The following is a 24,288-nucleotide window of genomic DNA, read 5'->3' on the forward strand; positions in this document are numbered from 1 at the left end:
ACATTACTACTTTCAGTTGGGTCTTGGTGAGAGGAACGTCAAAACTGAGTATTGACTTTTCTAGACCGTCAACCTCCTTTTCAGTCATCTTTGGAACTCTTAATCACAGAGCAGTGTCAAGACTTCTATTACCCCCTGGTTCCCGGCCTTGTAGAAGCAGCAATGCCGATTTTTCTTGACTTCAGCGTCTCTAAGAGCTACTCCATCACATATTCTAAAAAAAAAAAAAAGCACAAGGCTCCAGACCAAGACCCTCTGTTCCTGAGAACTGATTGTCTACTGGATTCAGTAATAATAGTGGCTGCCCATAAGATGTATTCAGTGGCTGCTTCCTCGTCAGGTCCTACAGATAAGAACAGCATGCAAGTAGATTCCACAGGGAAACAAATGTGTGGGACATCTGCTTTGTCCATGAAAGCGGCAAGTGCTTCTGTCTTACTCTGCAGATACGATAGATCTTTGTGGAACTTATTTTATAAATTTGCAGCAAAACTGCTCAAAGAAGAAAGGTAAGATTGTCTAGAAATATTGAATGAAGGGAGGTTGGTGTCTAACCAAACAATTAAGGCTGCTCCGGATGCTGCAGACCTTGCTGTGCATGGTTACTCCCATGGTATCTGTGCGAAATGGTCTTTTCTTTTTGCTGACAGGCCTTAAACCAAAGGACCAATACAGAATTATGAATCTCTCTTTCACAGAAAATTCACTCTTTGAAATCATGCAGATGAGGAAATGTCCAAGGTGAAATCTGATTTGGACATCCAAGGCTGTAAGTCTGGAGAAAAAAAAAGGGTTCCGAAAGACATCCCGGCCTTACGACAGGCGAGGGTTTAAACCTTCACTACGACACCAGCAACGAGCATTAGCGCCCCCGACGACCATTCTGAGGCAGAGGATCTCGACAACCATTTGCATCCTCTAGCAAACAACTTGCAAAGCAATGAGCCCTCACCTCTCCTGTCTCCTTTACCTGGGGCAGGGGTGAGGAAGAGTCTAACCAACACCAGGAAGAGTGGCTCCCAATTACAAGGGGCAAATGGGTCTTAAGTATTGTTCAGAATGGTTACTCACTTTGTTTCAAATCCTCTCCTCCTCCTGTTCCACCAGCAAAACATTGTGCTTTCATCAGGACCTCCTGCAAAAGGAAGTCATTATTGTACTGCAAAAGGAGGCTATAGATGAGGTGCCACACCATCAAAGGGAATATGGAATTTATTCCTGTTATTTCCTGGTAAGAAAAAAGTTCCAATGCAAGAGCTCAGACCTATTCTGGACCTGAGAGTACTGAACAAATTCATATGCAAGGAGAAAATCAGAATGCTGGCTCTTTATCAAATCTTTCCACAACTACTCCAAGGGGACTGGATGTGTTCGATTGATCTACAGGATCGTACTTCCACATCTCGATTATTATGAAACACTGGAAGTTACTACGCTTTAAAGTGGGATCGCACCACTATCAATACAGAGTACTACCCTTCGCCTTGAAGTCTGCCCCTCAAACATTGCATGGCCATGGTTGCAGCATCATTAAGGACAAAGAAACTATTTGTCTACCCCTACTTAGACGATTAGCTCATAAAGAGTTCATCCCAGTCGCTAACAGAATTATTGAATCTGCATTGAGGCACTGAAAAATGTTGGTCTCTGCATCAATTTCAATTTCTAGAAGACCATAGAACATCCAACACAATATCTTCACTACCTAGGTGCTACATGGAAACAATAGCTGCAAGAGTGTGTCCCTCAAAGGAGAGACTATAGTCAGTCAGTCTGAAGCGTCGCAATCTGATGAACACTCCACATCCATGTGCAAGAAAAATTGCTTTGCTACAGCGATCAGTGGCCTCTTGCATTTTCATAGTTCCCCACACAAGACTTCACATGAGACCTCTACAATGTCTGGAGGATCAGTGGAACAAGATTTCAGATCATTGGGAAGACCAGCTGCTCCTCTTGAAACTGCAATCCAATCGCTCCCATGGTGGTCTCAACAATGGAACTTGCTGGTAGGAGTTCCTTTTCACCGGGACCCTCCAACACAGACACTGATCATGGATGCCGCCTTACAGGGATGGGGTGCTCACATGGATTCCCTTCAGATTCAGGAAGTGTGGTCGGACAAGGAAAATAACTATTGCATCAGTATGCTAGATTTGAGAGGGATTAATCTAGCCCTAAAGTCCTTTCTTCCATTGATAACATGTTCTCTCCTTGTCCCAACCAACAACACAACCACCATTTACTACCTAAACAAACAAGGAGGAACTCCTTCTCACCCTCTATCTCTGCAAGCTCAGGCCATTTGGAAATGGCTAACAGCCCGGAACTTAAAAACAACAACCATCCACCTCCCATGAGCCCAGAAAATCGAGTGCATTCTCTCAGTCAACATTTCCATGAAAATCACGACTGGATTCTTCATGACAACATCATGCAAATCATCTTTCGAGAATGGAGCCATCCACAAATAGAACTGTCCGCAGTCGAAAACAAAATGCAGTGATTACACGTTCAGGTTCTCCCAAACAGGCTTGCTGGGGAATGCTTTTTTGATAAGTTGGTCAGGGAATTTTTTCGACACGTTTCCACCAACTCCTCTGATTCTAAAAGTAATAAACTGTACAAGTTCAAGACCAGAATGATCCTCATAACACCAGAATGGCCTTGCAAGTGGTGGATCGTGGACCTTCTTCACCTCTCAGAGACCACACAAGAGGTTGCTGTGCCTACAGGATCTCCTGCACAAGTTTGGAGGACAAATTCTACATCCTATCCTTTCCTCAGTATACTTGACAGCATGGCTCCTGAATTCCTCCAATATGGAAATCTAGGGCTTTTGGAGGAATGCATACACATTCTTAAGGAGTGCAAATGACCTTCGACCAGAAAATCGGATGCTTTTAAATAGAAAAGTTCCTATTTATGGTGCGTCGATAACGATCTCTGCCCAATTTCGGGTGAAGCAAATGTAATTCTACCTTACCTCCTCCATTTAGTGAAATCTGGTCTGCAATTCTCTTCCATTAAGGTACACCTTGCAGCTATTACAGCTTACAAAAAGTCACCCTCTCAGACCTCTTTCATTAAAATGCCAGTGGTCAAGGATTTCTTAGAAATGGATAAGAGGTTTTTCTTCCGGTTAGGTGTCCATCAACTCCACAGGAACCTAATCATGTCCTTTCAAAGCTCATGGGTCCGCCTTTTGAAACAATACGCAGATCCTCTTTACAACATCTTACCTATGATCCTAGTTTTCTTCCGGAGGAATCCTTATCAAAGCAGCGCTCCCTCCACCCTGAATTAATTTTTAATGCAGCTGTCTCACACTGTGGTTCAGGAATCTATGTCACCGCAAAAAATGAACTGTCCTAACTGTCACCTGTGAGGCATGTTGAGATACATGGGGTCCTGGGAGGTCTTAAAGGCATGGTGACAGTGTTCTCTCTTATTTTCTGAGTGGCAGCCTATTAGCTAGCAATGTCTCAAATTACCTTTAATTTTCCTATTAAATTAAGGTTGTGTGCTCTCTTTTTCTGCGTTTAACAGAAATGTGCTCTGGGGTGCCCACAGATGGGTGGAGCTATTCAGTGCTTATGACTTTGACAAAGATTACCCTAGACGAGAACTAGGATTACAGGTAAGCAACTTTTCCACGCCCATCTTACTAAAACAGTATCTCTCAATGTTCTCCCCTTCTCCAAAACCCTACTGAGTCAGCAGAGAGAGCACTTTATAGTCCGGGTGTCAGATGATGCCTCAAATTTTCCATTGGAAAAAAGACATTCTGAAAATCTGGTTAGGTTTTAGTAGGTCTATCTAGAAAAGGACACACCATCCATCCACCATATGTGATGTCGATGGAGTCCATGTAACCCCCTTGCCGACCCGCTAATGTCAGTTCCTTCTTTTCCGCGCTTGCAACGCTGATCCAGTAATTGTTGGTCAGGCCGTTTTCAGCCTACTCTGACGTTTTCATCTACGGATCAGTGTGCTTTTTTTTATTTTGTCCATGTCGTCGGGGCTCAAACTGTGTGTCCTGTGGATGACAAATGTTGGCTATGGACCCCCACTTGATTTGTATGTGGTACCTGGGCGAGCATCATGACGCCATAGAATGATGACTCCTGTCGCCAACTTTGGCAGAAAGTTCTGCTGAAGCGTCATATGACACTTCTGGCAGCGCAGATGTTGGAGCCTTACTGTTCCTCCGCCGCGCCCCATTCCAATAAATCTCGCATCCAACAGGGGATTGAAGGACTCCGGGCACTCATCCAACCAATAGCTACCCTGCGCCTGGCCAACAACAGCGCCAACTGCGCAAGCTTATATGGGATACTCTGGCCCTGTGGTCTCTGTACTACTCCCAAGAGACAAATGAGTGGCATCTCCTCCATTCCCAATCCCATGACCTCCTCAACTCTCCCTACCACTTCCTGACAGAAGTTACACACCACCCTACAGGTCAAAGCCAAATGCAGGAAGAAAGCACCAAAAGCACCACACCTGGGACACCCCACCCTGCGTCCTGTGTCGATCCTGTTTAGTCAGTTGGGTGTGAGGTATGTCCTGTGCACAAAGTTGCAGTGCAACAACTTAAACAAATTGTTGCACGACACCATGCGCACCAGCGATAACACCAGTTCCTCATCAGCTTCTTCTATGTATTCCCCCAATTCATGCTCCCACGCCCTACGTGCTACACTTACTGCATCCGGCTGATCATCCCGAAGGACTTTGTAAAACCGGGTGATCAAGTGAGTCCCCTCACCCCAATTAATCAGTCCATTCAGCACCGCCGAGGCTTGCGGGGCCATCGGAAAACAACACCAAATCTCACGAGCCACTCTCCATTTTTGTATATTGCAAAAACTGCCCAGGACCCAGACCAAACGAATCCTGAGCTTCATTAAAGGAAATTAACTCTCCAGTGGGGAATAGATCTCCAACAACATCGCAGCCTCCCAACCTCCAACCCTCCATGGACATCAGATTTTTCATTTCCCTAAAGGGTGCTAAGTCCCATATCTTCAACTCTCTGTCAAATGGGGCCCATCAGAGAACAGTCTGCTCCCAGATCCAGGCCGTGGTCTTCACCAGATAGGGGACGACCAACTCAGACCGACCACCCTCCATCATTAAGATGCACCAACATCCGCCCATCCAGCATTCCTGCAAACAATCTATTCCCCCAATTGTCGGACTCAGTCATCCACTTTGCAGCGTGTTGCAGGTGCACCGCGTAGTAATGTCTGATACTGGGGATCGCCAGCCCCCCCCAAAAAAAAATATATCCCTCTGCAATACAGGCAGCGCCACCCTACTATGTCGACTGGCCCACACTAAAGAGATCAGCAAGCTATCCAGATGGCAGAAAAGCCGAGCGGACAGCGGAAATAGGGAGTTCTGAACCAAGTAAAGGCACTGCAGCAGGAACACTTTTTTTGCTACAGCAGCCCTGCCCATTACAGAAAGAGGTTATCTGTTCTAAAATGAGACCGAACGCTCCAGGCCGGTAACTACTCATTCTATGTTATGTTTTTCATGTGCTGCTACAGTGTAAGTGACCCATATGCCAAGATAGCAGAAACTCTCAAACTCCCACCTGAGTCCTACACTCAGCAAATCATCCTGGGGGACACCATAAAGGGACCCCAAGGGAAACAGAAGTGACTTCTTCCTATTTACCTTACGACCTCAGACGACTCTGAATACACCCAACATCTGCAGCAACAAAGGCACAGTAACACTAGGTTCCTGAAGATACACCAATGCATCATCTTCCTACAGGGAAACAATGTGCGTAGTCTGCCCCACCCGGATACCCCATGGTCCTAGCTCCTCCCCGAACCAGATCACCAGCGGTTCCACTGCCAGAGCAAAAAGGAGTGGCAAGAGCAGGCATTCCTGTCTAGTACCCCTACCGATCTCCCAGGAGTCCGATAACTCTCCACCTACCCAAACAGGTGCAAAGGTGGCAATATACAGCAACCTCACCCATGTGCAAAAACCTGGGCCAAACCCCATGCCCTGCAACACCTCTAAGAGATAGCCCCATTCAATTGTGTCAAAGGCCTTCTCCACGTCCAATGACCCTATCGCCATCTCGTCCTCCTCACCCTCCGTTTCATGCAGAACATGTGCCAGGCGACGCAAGTTATAGGTCGTGCTGCACCCAGGAATAAACTCCACTTTTCCATTCTTCGTGCATCAAGCTCCGAATCACCCCACGAAGCCGAGTAGCCAAAATCTTACACAATATCTTTACATCACTATTCAGCATGGTAAGCGGGCTACAGGAAGAGGGGCCTCTAGGGAGGCATCAAGCACACAATGCCCTGGCGCATGGTTTCTGGCAACATGCCTCGGACTCGGGCCTCCTCGAACACCACCAGGAGCCTCTCCCGCTGGAGCAGGGAGAACATATGGTACCAGAAAACCATCACCAACTGGAGATCTAGACTTGGTCATCGCCTTGATTGCCTCACTCACTTCCTCCACAGTTATAGCACCCTCCAAAATATCCCCACTCTCTGGTTCCAAATGCGGCAGAAACCCCACCACGCCATCCTCTGGGATTGGCATACCAGCTCTCGATACCCTCTGCAGATGCTCAATCAACACCTGAAGGATGTCCGTACATTTAGTGAGCATCTCGCCACTCGTATTCCTAATGTGCATAATTGGGGGGGGGAGGTGCCTCCACCTCCCGTTGCAGAATCCACGCCTCCCGGGGCAGACGCTGCCTGTATGCCTTAAGTGTGACCCTACTCAGTGTCCAAATTTAGTTCCTCCCTTTCAACCATTCTCGTGTTCGGTGACTGGTGCTGCAGAGCCCCTAACTTCTCTGCTAAGTTCCTGCTCCATTTGTCTACGTACCCCACAAGCAGTACCTATGCAGACCCCTCCGCACTACAGCCTTCAAGGCCTCCCACTCAATACCCCTAGACGTCGTCGTGTTCCAGTTCAAGTCCATATAGCCTTTAATGGCCTCTCCCACCTTGTCCCGACACCCCGCATCAGTCAGAAACTCAGCATGCATACGCCAGGTACGTACTGAGCCAGTAGTATCAGCCCCCCACTGCAGTTGCATCAGCACTGGTGCGTGATCAGATAAGAACCTACCCAAGTGTATGACATCCAAGACCTGCGAGCTACTCAGTCCGCCCAGAAGAAATCGATCCAGCCGACTATGTGTTATTTGTTTTTGAGTGGCAAGTGTAGTCACTGCCCTCAGGGTGCAGTTCCCTCCCTCCATCCATCCCCTTATCCGAAATTAGTCATAACTTCTGTGAGAGATTTCACCATCAAAGGTTTAGTCCCCAGCCTTGGCGGGAGATGGTCCATTTCCCCATTCAATATAAAGTTATAATCCCCAGCCCACACAATAGGCCCATCCACACCCTCCCCCCAAGATCTCTGGTATTCTGGCATAAAAAGAGTGTTCTTCTGTGTTGGGCGCATAAGTGTTAAGGATAATGATGGGGGATCCATCCAACATGCCCTCTACGAGGACGTACCTACCCTTGACATCTATTTTACTGTACATGTGGGTGAATGGGACCCCCGAAGCTACCCATGTGGTCACGCCCCTTGCATAAGAGGAGAAGGAGGATGAGAACATCTGATTCCGCCATTTCTTGGATAGTTTTTGTGCTTCCTCCTCAGTCATGTGCGTTTCCTGAAGACAGGCAATATGAACCTTATGTCTCCTCAGAAAGGAGTATACCCTGTAGCATGTGGTGTACCTCTTCAAACCCCTGACATTCCACGTCAATATATTAATCTGTCGACCCATTCCGGTAGTTAGCCTCCATCCCTCCCTCTGGATCTTCACCCCGACCACCCCCCACAACCGTGGGAAGACAAGGAGAATATACATGGCCCATCTGGCCTATATGCCTGTACTGCTGAAGCAAACTTCAGATGTTGATAAACTTCACGAACCAAACAACCCAGACCCCCAACCCCCACCCTGGATAAACAGTAAAACAAGCATGACAAACCATACTGTAGATGCTGCCAGGACAACTACCCAATCCCCAACTACCCAAATATGAAGTCCTACCACAGCTGTGGAGTGACCACCCCCCACCCCAGCTTCAACATACAAACGCCTGAATACCAACCCAACATAGATCGATATTATCATAGGCCCCCCAATTTCCAGTACATTCCTGAGTTCCAATGAAGCCCCATCAGGACCTTGCTTGTAGTTTAGCCGCACGCCTCCTTGCAGAGAGAGTGCTCTCACTTTGACACCAGCCCCCCCCGATAGAGGGCACAACAGCATTTCCCAGATATGAGTAACATAGACCTGCGCGGAGCCCCTCTCTGCTCCCCATTCAAACCCTCCGCCGACCCAGCAGTCGCAACCGCCATTGTCCCGTCCTGTTGTATCACAATTCTAGGGGCAGAATCCATGGCCACCACCTGAGCCACAGCAATTCTCCTGCTGACCGTCATCCTGGGTCCTCCATTCTGATGGATACAACTACCTGTGGATTCCTCACCTAATGAATACGCCCATGGCGCCAGCATTCGAAGGAAATCTTCTTACTAGTCTCTGCACGTCGACGAGGACGTCACTCTAGCCCACGCGACGCCGTCTGACGTCATACAGGCAATAAGAGGTCCTCGACGACGTGCGGACGTCAGTTCCCTTTTTACCGTGCATTCGAAACGGTTATCTTCGAGGGAGCAACTGTTACTTTTGTGGTTACAGTGTATTTTTGCTGCGTAGTCTTTCGCTGTGGTAATAATGTCGCAGAGAAAGTCTGGATTCAAGCCTTGTCGTGAGTGTGGAGGCAAGATGTCGGTGACGGATCCTCATTCCGATTGCCTTTGGTGTTTGAGCTCCGACCACGACGTCTCGACTTGTGATTCATGCCAGCACATGAATCCGAAGGCCCTCAAAGAACGTGAGGCGAAGCTGTTTATGGCAAAATCGAAGGAGAAGCATCACAAGAAGTCTTCTTCTCCAAGACATCGGCGTCATCGAGACTCCCGGCGCCGTAGAGAATCTCGGCGTCATTCGAAGGAGACTCGTTCCAGGTCTTCGGATCGGCGCCGAAGGACATGGGAGATCAGTCCCACGGTTACGCCGCATCCTTCGACGCCGTTGCCCTCTCCGGCGTCTCCAACTTCACCTGGACAGGCGTCGGTGATTGAGGTATTGGAGCCTCAGGTGTTTTCTCCGGCGCAGACGTCGAGGCCGGCGTCGGGGTCGCTTCCGAGACAGGCACCTCAGTATCCGGCTTTTCCCACCCCTGGAGCCGATAGTTCCGCATTCTTGAATGCGATGTATGCCATCTTCCAACAGATGGCTCCAGGGGGTGCTCCGGCTGGGCCTTTGGCCTTTTCTTTGGGTGATCCTGCGCCTCTTCGGCCGGCACCCTTTATGCCCTTTCTCCCTTTTGGCAACGTGGGCTCGGCACCAGTGTCGGCGCCGGTGGTAGCTCCGGTGGCTTCAGAAGGATTGGCCCCGGGGATTTCCATCCCGTCGACGTCGGGATTTCGGCCTGTGACTCCGGTGGGTCCATCTGCTTCAGCTGCTCTTTCGTCGGCGCCGAAGTTACCTGTGGCGCCGGACGCGGCGTCTGTGGCTTCTGAAGATCGGCGCCGATCTTCGACTTCGGCGGAGGCATTGTCGACTCCGCGTATTGAACAACGACTTCATTCGAGGAGACGTGCTCTCCGTGTATTAGAGGAGCAGGAGTACCAACGAGCCCTGGAGGAAGGAGAGCTAGAGGACTCGGTGATGGGCTGCGTGGTCTGGAGTCGGCCAGTGGGCTGGACACTTTCCCTGAGTGGGATCTTTCGTCCCCGGGAGAATATACTGAGGAGGCTGCTTCCTTTCATGCAGTGGTACGGAAGGCAGCTAGTTTTTTGGACCTGCCTTTGCCGGTGGTGGAGGCTAAACAAAACCTTTTAACAGAGGTGTTACATCCGGCCTCAGCTGCGGCGGAGCCTCTTTTGCCATTTAATGACGCTCTGCTGGATCCGGTGTTAGAGGTGTGGAAGAGGCCGGCATCTTCCCCAGCAGTTCACAGAGCCGTGGCCAGGAGGTATCGGGCGGCTCCGACTGACCCTGGTTTTCTATCTAGGCACCCTACGCCGGAGAGCTTGGTGGTGCAGGCCTCCTGTTCATCCAAGTCAGCGCCTGGTTCTTTCCCGACGGTGCCTGGGGACAGAGATTCCAAGAAACTAGAGGCGCAGTCCAAGAAGATTTTTTCGTCCTGCAGTCTGGCGTTAAAAGCCACTAATGCAACCTGTATCCTGGGGAGGTATATTCATGCTCTGATGGATGACATTTCCTCATCGTTTACAGAGCTTCCCCAGGGTCTTTTGGATCTTGCTTCAAATGCCCAAGCTGCTGCGACCCAGATTATCCAGACGGGACTGGATACCACCGACTCGGTAGCCAGAGCAATGGGCACAACTGTGGTGGCAAGGAGACAGGCCTGGCTCCGTAACTCGGGCTTTTCTGCGGATGTACAGTCCACATTGTTGGATCTCCCGTTTGATGGGGACAAACTGTTTGGGGCCAAGGCTGATTCGGCCTTGGAACGTTTTAAGGAAAGCAGGGCCACGGCTAAGTCGTTAGGGCTCCAAGCTCCTTCTGCCACAGCCTCTTCCAGATTTTTCAGGAGGTTTCGTGGATTTGGGCGTGGCTCTTCCTCCTCTTCCTTTCGGGGAAGATATCAGCAACCTGCCTCTTCCCATCCCTATAGATCTTTTAGGGGGAGAGGTAGGGTCCGCACCAGAGGAGCCTCTCAGCAGCACTCTGCCTCTTCCTCATCCTCTGGCGGGGTGCAGCAGGGGAAGCAGCCTTAGGCTTCCACCATTTCCCACTCACTCCTCTCCTGTAGGGGGAAGATTACAGCATTTTCTCACCAAATGGAAGACTGTTACAACGGACACTTGGGTTCTCAGTATTGTGGGAAAAGGCTACACCCTTCCCTTTCGGGAGTTCCCGCCCCTCATCCTGCCCGCCCTTCTTATTGTTCAGAAGAACACCTCCTGTTGCTAGAACAGGAGGTACAAGTCCTCCTTTCAAAGGGCGCGGTGGAGTTGCTCCCAGAGCAGGAAAGGGGTCGAGGATGTTACTCAAGGTATTTCCTGATTCCCAAGAAGGATGGTCGTTTGAGACCAATTCTGGACCTGAGGATCTTGAATTGGTTCCTCAAGCAGGAAAAGTTCAAGATGCTGACCCTAGCACAGGTGCTTTTGGCGTTGAACAAGGAAGACTGGATGGTGTCTGTCGACTTGCAGGATGCTTACTTTCATATCCCGATACTGAAGTCACACAGGAAGTATCTCCGGTTTGTGGTGGGATCGCAGCACTATCAGTTTGCGGTCCTTCCGTTTGGTCTTACTTCAGCACCTCGAGTCTTCACGAAGGTGATGTCGGTGGTTGCGGCAGAACTCAGAAGGAAGGGGATAGCAGTATTCCCTTACTTGGACGACTGGTTGATCAAAGCCAAGTCCCCGGAGCTTGTGTCGCATCATCTGCAGTCAACAACCCAGTTGTTGTTCGACCTGGGTTTTTCGGTGAACGAGCCCAAATCTCACCTAGAGCCCTCTCAGCGCCTCCTGTTCATAGGGGCAGTACTGGATACAACATTGGGTCGGGCCTTTCCTCCGCCTCAGCGGATTCAAGATATTCAGGATTTGGTTCCAATGTTTCGAAATGGAGCGGTAGTTCCAGTCCTCAAGGTCCTTCGTCTGCTCGGTCTGTTTGCCTCCTGCATTCTGTTGGTCACGCATGCTCGCTGGCACATGAGGGCTCTTCAGTGGTGCCTCCGAAGGCAGTGGTCTCAACACAAAGGGGATCTAGAGGGTACTGTCAAGATCTCCAGAGATGCTGCTGTGGATTTGAAGTGGTGGATTGCAAGCAACAATCTTTCACAAGGAAAGCCGTTCCAGCAGTCGCCACCAGTGGCCACAGTCATAACGGATGCTTCCACTCTAGGGTGGGGAGCTCATCTGGGGGATCTGGAGATCAAAGGTCTTTGGTCTCCAGAGGAACAGATGTTTCACATCAATCTGTTAGAGTTACGGGCTGTATGTTTGGCTCTCAAGGCCTTCCTCCCTTCCCTTCGTGGTCAGTCGGTACAGGTCCTAACGGACAATACTACCACGATGTGGTACATAAACAAGCAGGGAGGAGTGGGGTCGTACCTTCTCTGCAGAGAAGCTCTTCGACTATGGTCCTGGGCAAAGGACCATCAGATTTGCTTGATAGCAAACCATCTGGCCGGAGTCTTGAACGTGCGTGCGGACAGTCTCAGTCGCCATTTCTCGGCAGACCACGAGTGGCGTCTCCATCCAGATCAAGTCCGTTTAATCTTCCAGAGGTGGGGGTTTCCTCGGGTAGATCTGTTTGCCACTCGAGAGAACGCGCATTGTCCGTTATTCTGCAGCCTCCAGTATCCGATGCAGGGAGCTTTGGGGGACGCGTTTCAAATAACCTGGTGCGGCCAGTTGCTTTACGCGTTTCCTCCCATACCCTTGATTCCTCGAGTGTTGAGGAAGATTCGCCAGGACCGGGCTCTAGTCATCCTAATAGCTCCGGATTGGCCAAGGAGGGTATGGTACTCCGACCTTCTCCAACTCTCAATGTGCCCTCCGCTCCGTCTCCCTTTCAGGGCAGACCTTCTCTCGCAGTCGCAGGGGCAGGTTCTACACCCCAACCTCCAGAGTCTGCACCTACATGCCTGGAGATTGAACGGGGCAACCTGAGTTCCTTCTCTCTCCCACCGGAGGTAGTGGATGTTATATTAGCGGCCAGGCGACACTCCACTAAATCTATCTACGCTAATAGATGGTCTAAATTTGTTGCGTGGTGTGGAGAAAGGCAGATTGATCCTTTGCATGCTCATCTATCGGACGTTTTGTCTTTTGCTCTGTCTCTAGCGCAGAAAGGTTGTGCAGTGGCTACCATTAAGGGTTATTTATCGGCCTTGTCAGCCTTCACATGTCTTCCAGACCAACCATCTTTATTTAAATCCCCTATTGTTATTAGATTCTTGAAAGGTCTTCTAAATAAATATCCTCCAAAGCCATTCATTATGCCGCAATGGGATTTGTCCTTGGTCCTGACTTTCCTTATGGGGCCCCCTTTTGAACCTATGCATTCTTGCCCCTTAAGGTATTTGGTTTTAAAAACAGTCTTCCTGATAGCTATAACATCAGCAAGGAGAGTGAGTGAGTTGCAGGCCTTATCAGTAAAGCCCCCTTATACAACTTTTTATGGGGATAAGGTGGTGTTGAGGACCAAGGCTGCTTTCCTCCCGAAGTTTGTTTCACCCTTCCATTTGGCTCAGGCAATTACTTTGTCCACGTTCTATCCTCCGCCTCATCCTTCCAAAGAGGAAGAAAGACTGCACCGTCTGGACCCAAAGAGAGCGTTGAGCTTCTTTATTGATAGAACAAAGGATTTCAGGCTGGAGGATCAGCTGTTTATTGGATACGTGGGCAAGAGGAGAGGAAAGGCAGTCCACAAGAGAACACTATCCAGGTGGGTTGTTCTTTGCATTAAAATCTGTTACTCTTTGGCAAAGAAGGATCCTCCTGAGGGCATTAGAGCTCATTCCACCAGAGCTAAGTCGGCCACTTCGGCCTTGGCCAGAGGTGTTCCTGTGGTCGACATCTGCAAGGCCGCAACTTGGTCGTCCCTTCACACTTTTGCAAAACATTACTGTTTGGATTCTGAGGTTAGAAGGGACGGCCATTTTGCACGGTCAGTGCTGCAGGATTTCTTGGTTTGACCATTTAGGCACCCACCGCCAGGCGTGGTACTGCTTTGGGACTCTATTCATTAGGTGAGGAATCCACAGGTAGTTGTATCCATCAGAAGAACGAGTTACTTACCTTCGGTAACGACTTTCTGGTGGATACATTAGCTACCTGTGGATTCCACACGGTCCCACCCGCCTCCCCGTTGCCTTTCTGGTCTTGCGAAGTAATCCTTGAGTACGCTCCTCTTGGTCTTTGAGGATGCAATGGACGTTGTATATATATTATATGTATATATGTATATATCTTTGTGTATATACTTGAGGTGTAGATATATATTTAAAAAAAAAAAAAGAGAGAGTTATATATATATATAAAAAAGATTTACAGTTATTCATGCAATGTTGTGTATTTTTACAATGTAATGGGATGTTGCCTTGCTCTTTCATTGCATTGCCTGATTGTTCTCATGCACGTAAAAAATGATTGGTACTGACGTCCGCACGTCGTCGAGGACCTCTTATTGCCTGTATGACGTCAGACGGCGTCGCGTGGGCTAGAGTGACGTCCTCGTCGACGTGCAGAGACTAGTAAGAAGATTTCCGTCGAATGCTGGTGCCATGGGAGTATTCATTAGGTGAGGAATCCACAGGTAGCTAATGTATCCACCAGAAAAGTCGTTACCGAAGGTAAGTAACTCGTTCGTCCGGGCCGTCGGCTCCAGAGGTCCTAGGAACCACCCCATCTGTCCTCTGTTCTGCCATGAGTCAGTTTGTCCCACATCTTCAGCCATTGCCATACCTCCTCCGGATGCTCGAAGAACTGGGACCTGCCACTGGAAAGCACCTTTAAACACGCCAGAACATAGGAGCATATATCTGATGTTCATGGCACGAAGCTTCGCTTTCACCTCCACGAACCCCTTATGGGAGCTCTGAACCTTGTTCGTGTAACCAGGATAAATGGAGATATATAAATATATGCACATTTGGGATTCCTTAGCTTGTGGGCTATTATACCTTCATTTGGGAGTACAGAGTTGATCCCTCTGCAGGAAGTTAATTTTCTAAGTTGCGACATTATGAATGTATAAGGTCTAGTATCCCTTATAGGGAACTTGTAATATTAATTCCATGGGAGTGTCAGTATATTATTTAATTTGTGTTCACAGACTTATTTAAGATAATCCTCTTATTACCTAGGGTCGTTGCGAAGATGTGCTTTTTATTCTTTGTTTCTGTTTACTATGTCCTTCTTGTAATGTCAAACAAGGTAGCTGTTGATCTACACTATTTGTTGTGCAAGTTCTACTTTTACCCATGTTATGGTAGCATCAGTTTTCTACTTTTTGTAGATTTGATACATTAAAAACCAGACAGTATCATCTTTGGGACTTAAAGACTTTCTTTATTTTGATCTTAAAGGTTTTATATCAGATAGCCGTCACAGTTTGATGGATGTTTCACACTTTAGTGTAGACATTTGTATGGTTTCAGCATGTTCTTTGAACATTATTCCTTCTTTTTCCGGGCATATGTCAGGTTATCATGGGTCTCCATTGAGACGTTTCTCTCTCTAGATTCTGTTCACTCTTTTGTATAGAATAATTAATATTATTGACTCTTTAGGAGTTGTTCAGCGGTTTTGCATTTGCATTTAAGACTTCCTTCTTTTCTTATTGGGTACTTTTTCTTCTCTATGAAGATGTTCATATGTGTTGTGCATGAGGAGGTTAGGTGTTGCCTCATCTAGGTACAACTGTTTTCATTGTTTACCCAACTCTACTTGTAGGTTGGGTTCACACTTTGTGGAGTATTGTTCTAAGACGGAACATAAAAAATCAGATGTATTTCAGAATCCCTATAAATTTTCAGTTTAAAAAAAAATGTATTTGAGTCCTTTTCTAGATGATCTGGTGTTGAGTCTTATTCATGTATAAGCGTTACATACGCACCTTGGTTTCTGCCACACTACCAAGGTTCAAAGGTTTCTTTTTCATACTTGTTATCATATATATATATATATATATATATATATATATATATATATATATATATATATATTTTTTTTTTTTTTTTTTGTTACTACATAGGCGTTTGTTTAAATTTTCTCCTATGTCAGTATATTAGGAATATCTTGAAGATATTTTTATTATCTCTAGTTACTTTTCCAGGGGAAAAGTCTACTTACATGCGAAATGGTTGCTATTGTTGTCTTCCTCTTTCTTTTAAAGAGGGCAATTTTATGTTTTCTTTACAAGAGATATTCTCTGTGTTTATTATAGAGTAGGTCTGGTTAGAATATGACTTTACATGGCAAGTGGTATTGCTTAGTGGCATGTTATGCTGCTCTGTGTTCCAACAGTGTAGAACATGCAGTTCGGGTCTACATACAAGAAAAAATAGATTTATATTCACTAGGTCATTTGGCAATACTGTCATGGGTAGTGTTTTTTTTTGTACCCATGTTTTCTTTGTCTTTATGACATTTATTGCTGTGGTCCTTTCCACTTTCCAGTACTTATGGGGTGCCCATGCATGGGTTGGACCTCATTAAGGAAGTGAGTAGTTTTATATTCATTTTGTTGGTTCACCTTTTACACTGATTGGCCATTTTTTAAAATGTTTTCTGACTTTCTTACCAGTGATTCCTTCTACAAGTTTTACGTTGTGGAATATATTATGGCTCACCTACATTCTTATGAATGTCCAGTCTTTCTAAATTGTTTTAGACCAGTTTTGTTCTAGTGAAAGGTTTTTGATGGTCTCGATCAGGGGTGATGTTGTTTCCATGCTCTCAATGTTTTTATGACTTTTTATTACTGTGGTCCATTACACAGTTCTTTTTAGTAAAGAGCATGGGATTACTCATAGGTATTCTTATGAATACACAGTCTATATTTCTTGTACTAGACCAGTTTTCTTCAGTTTAGTGACTCTCAATACTGTTACGTTGCGTCTAACACACGTTTGTGTATACTAACATGGATGAGCTTATTGCCATGTGTTTTAATGTCTTGTGGTTGTATTTACCTGTGGTTCTTTCCACAGGTTTTGATGTTGAAGAGTATGTTGTTACTCACCAAAATTATTATGATTGTCCGGTCTTTTTCTCTTGTTCTAGACCGGTTTTACTATCCTTAGAGAATTGTTTTTTTAAAGGTCACTTTGGTATGTGATTCTAAAGTAAGGAATCTGCAGCCAAATGTCTCAGTCAGATGAACAAGTTACTTACCTTTGGTAATGCATTATCTGTTAGAGACTAGATCTCACCTCAGATTCCTTAGCTTCCATCCTCCTCGCTGTGCGAACTGAGACATTCTTTGTCTCAAAGATTTTGTTATGGAAATTCAGTAGAGAATTCAGTATCTATTTGACACAAGCGTGTCTCTTATTTTAGCACACTGTTTTGATAGACAGTTTCTATGTGTGGCTCAACGTTCTGAGCGCAGAACACAGTCACGGAAGAAACTGACATCAGCATGTCGGCAAGGGGGTTACAGAGATAGTCGTGCAACACCCTCTTACGATGCGTGGATGTGCTGTGGGGAAAAAGTTTCCAGATTAAATCTTGCGTCTGGGGGAAGATTCTAAAGTATGGAATCTGCGGCTAGATCCTATCCCTTCCAGATAATGTGTTTCCGTAGGTAAGTAACTTGTTCTCTAAAAAAAAACTATTCATGTGACTAAGGTAAGGCTTCTCTGGTATTGATTTAGTGTTCTCCTCCCATCAGAAGCCTCATGCATCAACCGGGGTGGCCAGTCTCTTACCCAGAGAGAAAGGCCAGGTTCTTCACCACAATCCCTGATATTCGCATTTGGAAGCATAGTTCATACATACTTGGAATTTTCGTTATTTGGTATTCCTTAATGCTGCCAAGCTGTACTGCATTATGCTAGGACACCTTAAGCAATTAGAACTTTCCAAAGTAAATGGAAAAGGTTCTGTTTATGTTGCCTTTCCAAAGGTTTGCATCCTGTAACTTAAATATAACTTAAGGTGTCTCCATACATAGTAGAATTAACCAAGTCTGGTCTTGGGCCTGCCTCCATTAAAGTTCCTTTGCTGCAATACCAAGATTTCGACTTTCTTTGGATTCCACTTCCCTATCAGTATCTAGACTCATCGAAGAACGTTTCAGAGTGTTTCTGCCCATATGTTGCTCACCTCCATCATGGGTCTTGAACACTGTTCTTGCTCAGTTAGCAAACCCGCCCTTTGAACCAATATATCTAGTGGATGTTGACTTTGGTACTTGGAAAACTTAAATTCTGTTATTTTTGAAGTTCAAATATATTCACACAGCTCCAATTCTTTGGGTCTTTTAAAAAAGATTTTATGTAATTTTTGCATGGTAATAAAGTAACCTTTCCGTTAACATGCTTTATAATTTGTTACATAGTTTAGTATGGGCTGTTTGATCCTGAATACGCAAAGGCTTATTGGCCTGGACATACATGGCACTTCACAGAATTATACAGTACCTTAATAGAAAACACATTCTCCCCCTCCCCCCTCGTACAATAATACAGTCATAACATTTAGGCTGGAGATGAGCAGGGAGGCACGTGTCTGGCAATTAAGTAGTATCAGAGTGGAGACCAAATATCCTTAGACTAAGACGGACATGCGGGCGTTTCGCTGTATTTATTCATATTTTCAAATGGTTCTCCCGCCCAAAAACTTCTTACAGACACAACCGCAAAGCTTAAAATATGTGTTTCACAGTAACCGGCTTCCTCAAGGCTTCTTTTCTTCTACTTGATTAACTTCATGAACATCAAGATTATCTCCCACATTTCCTATTTTTTCACAGAATCAGTTTTTCCACATTGTTAATAAATATCTCAATAATACAGATTTAAGGAAAACATAATTTAATCCATACTCTTTCTGTGAGTGCTATGTTGTTTATTTGGAGAGGAGAATCACCTGTATAACATATTTGTTCTTTCGATACCAATCTCTGTAACATGGCAGTTCATAAACTTACTTGCTATTGTAGCATTACTTGTAAAGCAACCCTACATTTATACCTAGCACTGGTCAAAAGAGTAAGTGAGGTCCAGGCTGTGACTGTAAAAGAGCCTTTCCTATGCTTTCCAAAGAACAGTTAACACTGCAAGGTAATCCAGAATTCATTTCAAAGGTGCCAACAGTTGTTAAAGCTTAATTTCAGTTGTACAACAATGGCTAAAAGGAGCCTTCACTCATTGGATATTCAAAAGTGTTCTGTTTGGTTGGAGCATAGACGTTTATAAGAGCATTCCACAAGGAGTGTCTCAGCAGCAGCGACCTTGCATTTTGGAATCCCACAGGCTCACTGCTGCAGAGCAGCGACATAAAATCAGTACTTGCCCGCTATTGGAAGAGTCTAGAGATTAAGCAGTGAGCCTTCCAGTCCCTCAAAATCTATTTTGCTAAATTAAGTCTCTATCATCTTTTTTATTAGTGTAGAAAGCTGGCCTGGTGTGTGAGCACCTATGGTGTTATCACCTTATACCAGGTCCAGGTATTCCCTGTTAGTGAGGTGTAGACAGTGTCAAGGAAGTCAGGGCTCTTTAGATGTAGCTGTGGATGAGCAACCAAGACTTATCTTGGAGACATGCTAAACTTATGCAATACCACTGCAGTCGCACAGCCCTTACACACATAAAAGAACCTCACAGTGTTACAAAAATAAAGGTACTTTAATATGTAACACAAATACTAATGTACTGTATAGACAATACTCTACTAGCAGGTGAGTAAACACACTATTATACACTAATATAAACACATTAGTAATCAGGAATGGGCATGGAAAGCAATAGAAAATAGTCAAATAACAGAAAATAATGGAGACCCTAGGGGGGGAGACCAAACCATATACTGAGTAAATGGAATGCGAAAGGCAGACCCCCACCCAAGGAAGTGGAATCTGTAGAGGGGAGCTGGAGGAACTAGGGACCCGAAAAAGTAAGTACTGGAGTTCCCCCTCAGCAACCAGGAGAGAAGAGGTATGTACATTTATCCAGTATTGGATCTTTCATAAATTCACATGCTTGAATCATCCCCGTCGTTGAAGTGGGAGTCCCACGGTACAGAAAATAGCAATAATTAACAAATATTTTTTTTTTGCCATAGGCTATAATGGAGACAGCAATTGCTCATATAGCCTATCCATGTCCTTTTGTGAAAGCACCCAAACCTGCCTGTTGTCCAATCAGGCACCAGCACCCTCTAGAACCTTCTCCAGAGAAGCTCCCTTCCTCAGATTTTCTACCGCACGTCGTGTGAAGGGAGTCTCCCTGAGCTCTGCTCAGTTTTTCTTCTACTTCAGAATATTTTCTCTCAAAACAATTGAAAATATGTTGGATTCTTCTAGAAAAGGCCTTTTCCGCCCTTGCAAGACCTGTGGGAAGAAAAGGCTCCATGTGGATGATCCACATAAAGACTGCTTGTATTGTCTCTACCCACAACACCAGGTTAAGGACTGCAAGATATGTCGCACCGTCTCCACAAAGACCCTCAGAGATCGTGAGGGTAGGCTCCTGACATGGTTACAGGCTAAATCCTGTACTTCAGGTGAGGAGAGTGGGTCAGAGAGGCCACATAAAAGGTCCAAATCTGAGGACCTGGGCCACACAGAAAAATCTAGGAAGAGGCAGAAATTACACCATGGGAAGGGCTTACAGACTTCAGTCTCCTCTGAGCCTTCCTCTCCTCTTCAGAAGAAGGAGTCCTACCGTCTCTCTCCTTCTTCAGAGCCTTCTACGTCTGGAAAAGTGACTCTAAAAATCAGATCGACGACGACACCACCTTCGACGACCGTGACGACGACGACGGTACTAACAACTACCGTCTCCACTACATCGTCGACGAGACCATCATCAGCGTCGACTACTCTAACATCGACGGTAAGGGCTCCTATCCCCTCACTCAAACCTCCGTCGACGAGTACGCCATTGACAAGTACATCGTTGATTATAACACCGTCGACGACTGCCCCGTCGACTATAACGTCAGCGACGCCAAGGTCATCGGCTGTTTTACCGTCGACGGGGACACCGTCAAAGAAGTCGTCGTGGACGAAGACACCACCGTCGACGACACTACCGTCGATAAGACCACCGTCGACGAGACCATCGTCGAGGGAAAAATCAGTACCGTCCACGGCTCCGTCAACCTTTACGCCGTTGACGACTGCACGGTGCCTATTAGGCAGATAGAGGCAACTCCTACCTCTTCCAGGTCTCCAGATCTCCGAGCCATGGTCAGGATCACATCTCTGCCCACACCAGACGTTTATCCAATAGACACATCTCCAAGTAAAGTGTCAACTTTAGTACCCAGTCATCTTCTGGACTGGGAGGAATCTGATGAAGGTCCATTCGGAGATGCACACAGCCCCTCACAGCTCCACGTCCAGTATCAAGAGGAAGATGACGAGGATGAGTATGACCAGTACCAACCATACTACTCTCATCAGGAACACTTTTACCAACCAAGAGAGCCTCAGCATAGAGACTCTATACAGATGCCTTCCTCCTTAATCCAAGATTTACAATCTATGCTACAGGACTATAGGAGAAGGTTCCCACTGGCAGCAGAAGTTCAGCCACCAGCGCCAGTTTCTCCTGTGACACCAATCAATGTCCCTCCTCCTCCAGCTACTCCAAGAATGACATCCCACTCAGTGTTAGCTGCACCCCCTAGAGAGGAAGGTTCCACTTCAGGGGAAGAAGAAGAGGAAGGAGAAATTTCTACCCTGCAACATCCTACTGAGGAATGGGATGATTACTTAGCCCCCACTCCTTCTCCACCACCTGCTCGCCCCTCTGATTCTCCACCCGAGGACATAGGTGGTTTCCATAATCCTATGGACAGAGCTGCTGTACGCTTTCACCTTCCAACATCTGTCTCCCAGTCGGAATGTTTCCTACATGATTTTAAGGAGCAATCACGGAAGTCTGTACGGTCCATTCCGATTATTGATTTCGTATGGAGCGAAGGTACAAAGATTATGCGCAACCCGGCTACAGTTCCACCAGTCCCGCAAAAACTAGACAAGAAATACAAGGCAACCCAAGACTCTCCAGCATGTCTCACTGGCCATCCAAAGCCTGACTCAGTTATCTCACAGGCTGCTCAAAGGCGCTCCAAAAACCCATCGACGCCTATCTCTACTCCTCCAGACAAAGAAGGACGGAGATTGGATAATATAGGCAAAAGATTCTCATCCATGTCAGCAATCACTGTCAGAGCAGCAAATTCTTTGGCAATTCTAGGTCGTTATGACCGCCAAATGTGGTCGGACATACAACCTTTCTTGGACCTCATCCCTGAAAGTAAGCAAGCGGAGGCACGGAAGATCCTCCAAGAGGGTAAGCGTACGTCGGAAGAAATAATCGACTGCGCTCTGTATATTGCCTCTACTGGTTTTCGTCAACTAGCAGGTGCCGCTGTCCTACGCCGCCAAGGTTGGTTTAAAGCCACATCTTTCAGGCCGGAAGTGCAGTCCCGGATCCTAGACATGCCTTACGATGGCTAATCTCTATTTGGCAAGCACGTAGATGACGCGCTCCAAGCCATCATGACGGACACTGGCAAGTCCCTGGGTACCCTGCAATACCGCAAACAGCCCTTTTGGGGTGCTAGAGGAAGAGGTTTCCCCTCATTTCGAGGTTCCTTCCACAGGCAATACCAGCAATCCCAGTATAGGCCTTCCTACCACCAACAGTACAGACAATCATCTACTGCTTCCTATACCAGACAAGGAGGTAAACGAAGACAAGCTTCATAATCCAGAGATCAACCCAGAAAACAATGATCTTCTACAGGCACCGGCTATGCTCCCCAATGCCCGCACCATCAGCAAATAGGAGCAAATATTTCCAACTATATCCAAGAGTGGAAGAAAATAACATCAGACAGATGGGTGCTGGATATAGTGACAAGAGGTCATACCCTGGAATTCATACAAAAGCCACCGCATCATCCACCAACATCAAGCAGATCTCTCCATCTTCGTCTGCTTCAAAGGGAGGTATTCAGCATGCTTGCCAAAGAAGCTATAGAGGCAGTTCCAGTTCAACAACGAGGTCTCGGATTCTACTCCTGTTTTTTCCTCATAAGGAAGAAGTCAGGGGAATGGCGTCCTATACTAGACCTCAGGAAACACAACAAGTTCCTTCGGAAGCAATCTTTCCGGATGATCACACTATCGGATATCCTGCACCTCCTCAATCCTGGAGATTTTATGAAGATCTCCAGGACGCCTACTTCCACATACCAATACACCAAAAACATCGCAAATATCTCCGCTTTACGGTAGCCGGTGCCGATTATCAATTCAAAGTCCTACCATTTGGTCTCAGATCAGCTCCAAGAATCTTCACGAAATGCCTTGCCCCAGTCACAGGTTTCCTCCGAAGCAAGGGTTTCCAGGTGTTCCCATACCTGGACGACTGGCTCATAAAAGCTCCGTCATCTCTACTAGCTTCCAAAGCGACAAACGCCTGCTTAAAACTATTCCACAGTCTGGGTCTAACAGTGAACCTACAGAAGTCAGTTGTGCTTCCCTCATGCATAAGAGTTTTCCTGGGAGCAGAATTAGACACTATCCAAAACAAGGCTTATCTCACTCCAGCAAGGCAGCAGAAGCTAACCCTCTTGGCTGTCAGAATCTCCACAAAAGAGTTTGTTTCAGTACGACTGTTCAAGTCGCTCCTGGGCATGATTTCCTCAGCCATAGTCCTAGTACGGCTAGCAAGACTCAAAATGAGGCCGCTGCAAGAAGAACTGCAACTTCAATGGACCGAGTCGCAAGGGTCCTTCGACGACTTGATAACTATCACACCGAAAATTCGTCAGGAGTTGAAATGGTGGTCTCACACCAACCACCTCTCCCAAGGTCTTACTTTTCTAGTACCAATAACAGACTTTGTCATCACCACAGACGCCTCCTTGGAGGGATGGGGAGGCCATTTGCAGGACATGCACATTCAGGGCAGATGGTCCAAGCTCCAAAAAGAAATGCACATAAACCTGTTAGAGCTGAAAGCGATCCATCTCATGCTCAAGGCTTTTCTGCCACGCATCGCAGGATCCTCAGTGTTAGTCAGAACGGCCAACACAACAAGTATGTTTTACATCAACAAGCAGGGAGGAACAAGATCCCTCTCCCTCTCAAGAGAAGTTCAGTCTCTTTGGGACTGGCTCACTCTGAACAACGTCCACCTCAGGTTGGAGCACCTGCCTATGGTCAACAACGCCCTAGCGGACTCTCTCAGCAGGACGGACGACAACTGCCACGAGTGGGAACTCAACCAGAACATACTCGACGGCATCTTCCAACGATGGGGTCGGCCAATTATAGACTTGTTTGCCACCAACCTGAACGCCAAATGCCAGTTTTACGCCAGTCGATACCCACTTCCGGGGTTGTGGGGAAATGCTCTTTTGATGAGATGGTCCGGGATCTTTGCATACGCTTTTCCCCCCATCCCACTGATTCCCAGGCTCCTTAGGAAAATGAAGTCCGAATGCTGCAGGATCATTCTTATA

The 24,288-nt window shown here is 46.7% G+C and overlaps 1 protein-coding gene across 1 annotated transcript in view; it reads left to right on the forward strand.

The window, feature by feature from the left end:
- The first annotated feature begins 7,036 nt into the window (after window positions 1-7,036).
- MEIOC (meiosis specific with coiled-coil domain) overlaps window positions 7,037-24,288 on the forward strand; it is a 519,392-nt gene continuing 502,140 nt past the window's right edge. Inside the window, exons 1-2 of the mRNA XM_069242027.1 lie at window positions 7,037-7,049; window positions 20,454-21,361. Coding sequence (XP_069098128.1) covers window positions 7,037-7,049; window positions 20,454-21,361 — 921 coding nt within the window. The remainder of the gene's footprint in view (window positions 7,050-20,453; window positions 21,362-24,288) is intronic.

This window comes from Pleurodeles waltl, chromosome 6, assembly GCF_031143425.1.
Source record: "Pleurodeles waltl isolate 20211129_DDA chromosome 6, aPleWal1.hap1.20221129, whole genome shotgun sequence".
Classification (NCBI taxonomy): Eukaryota; Metazoa; Chordata; class Amphibia; order Caudata; family Salamandridae; genus Pleurodeles; species Pleurodeles waltl.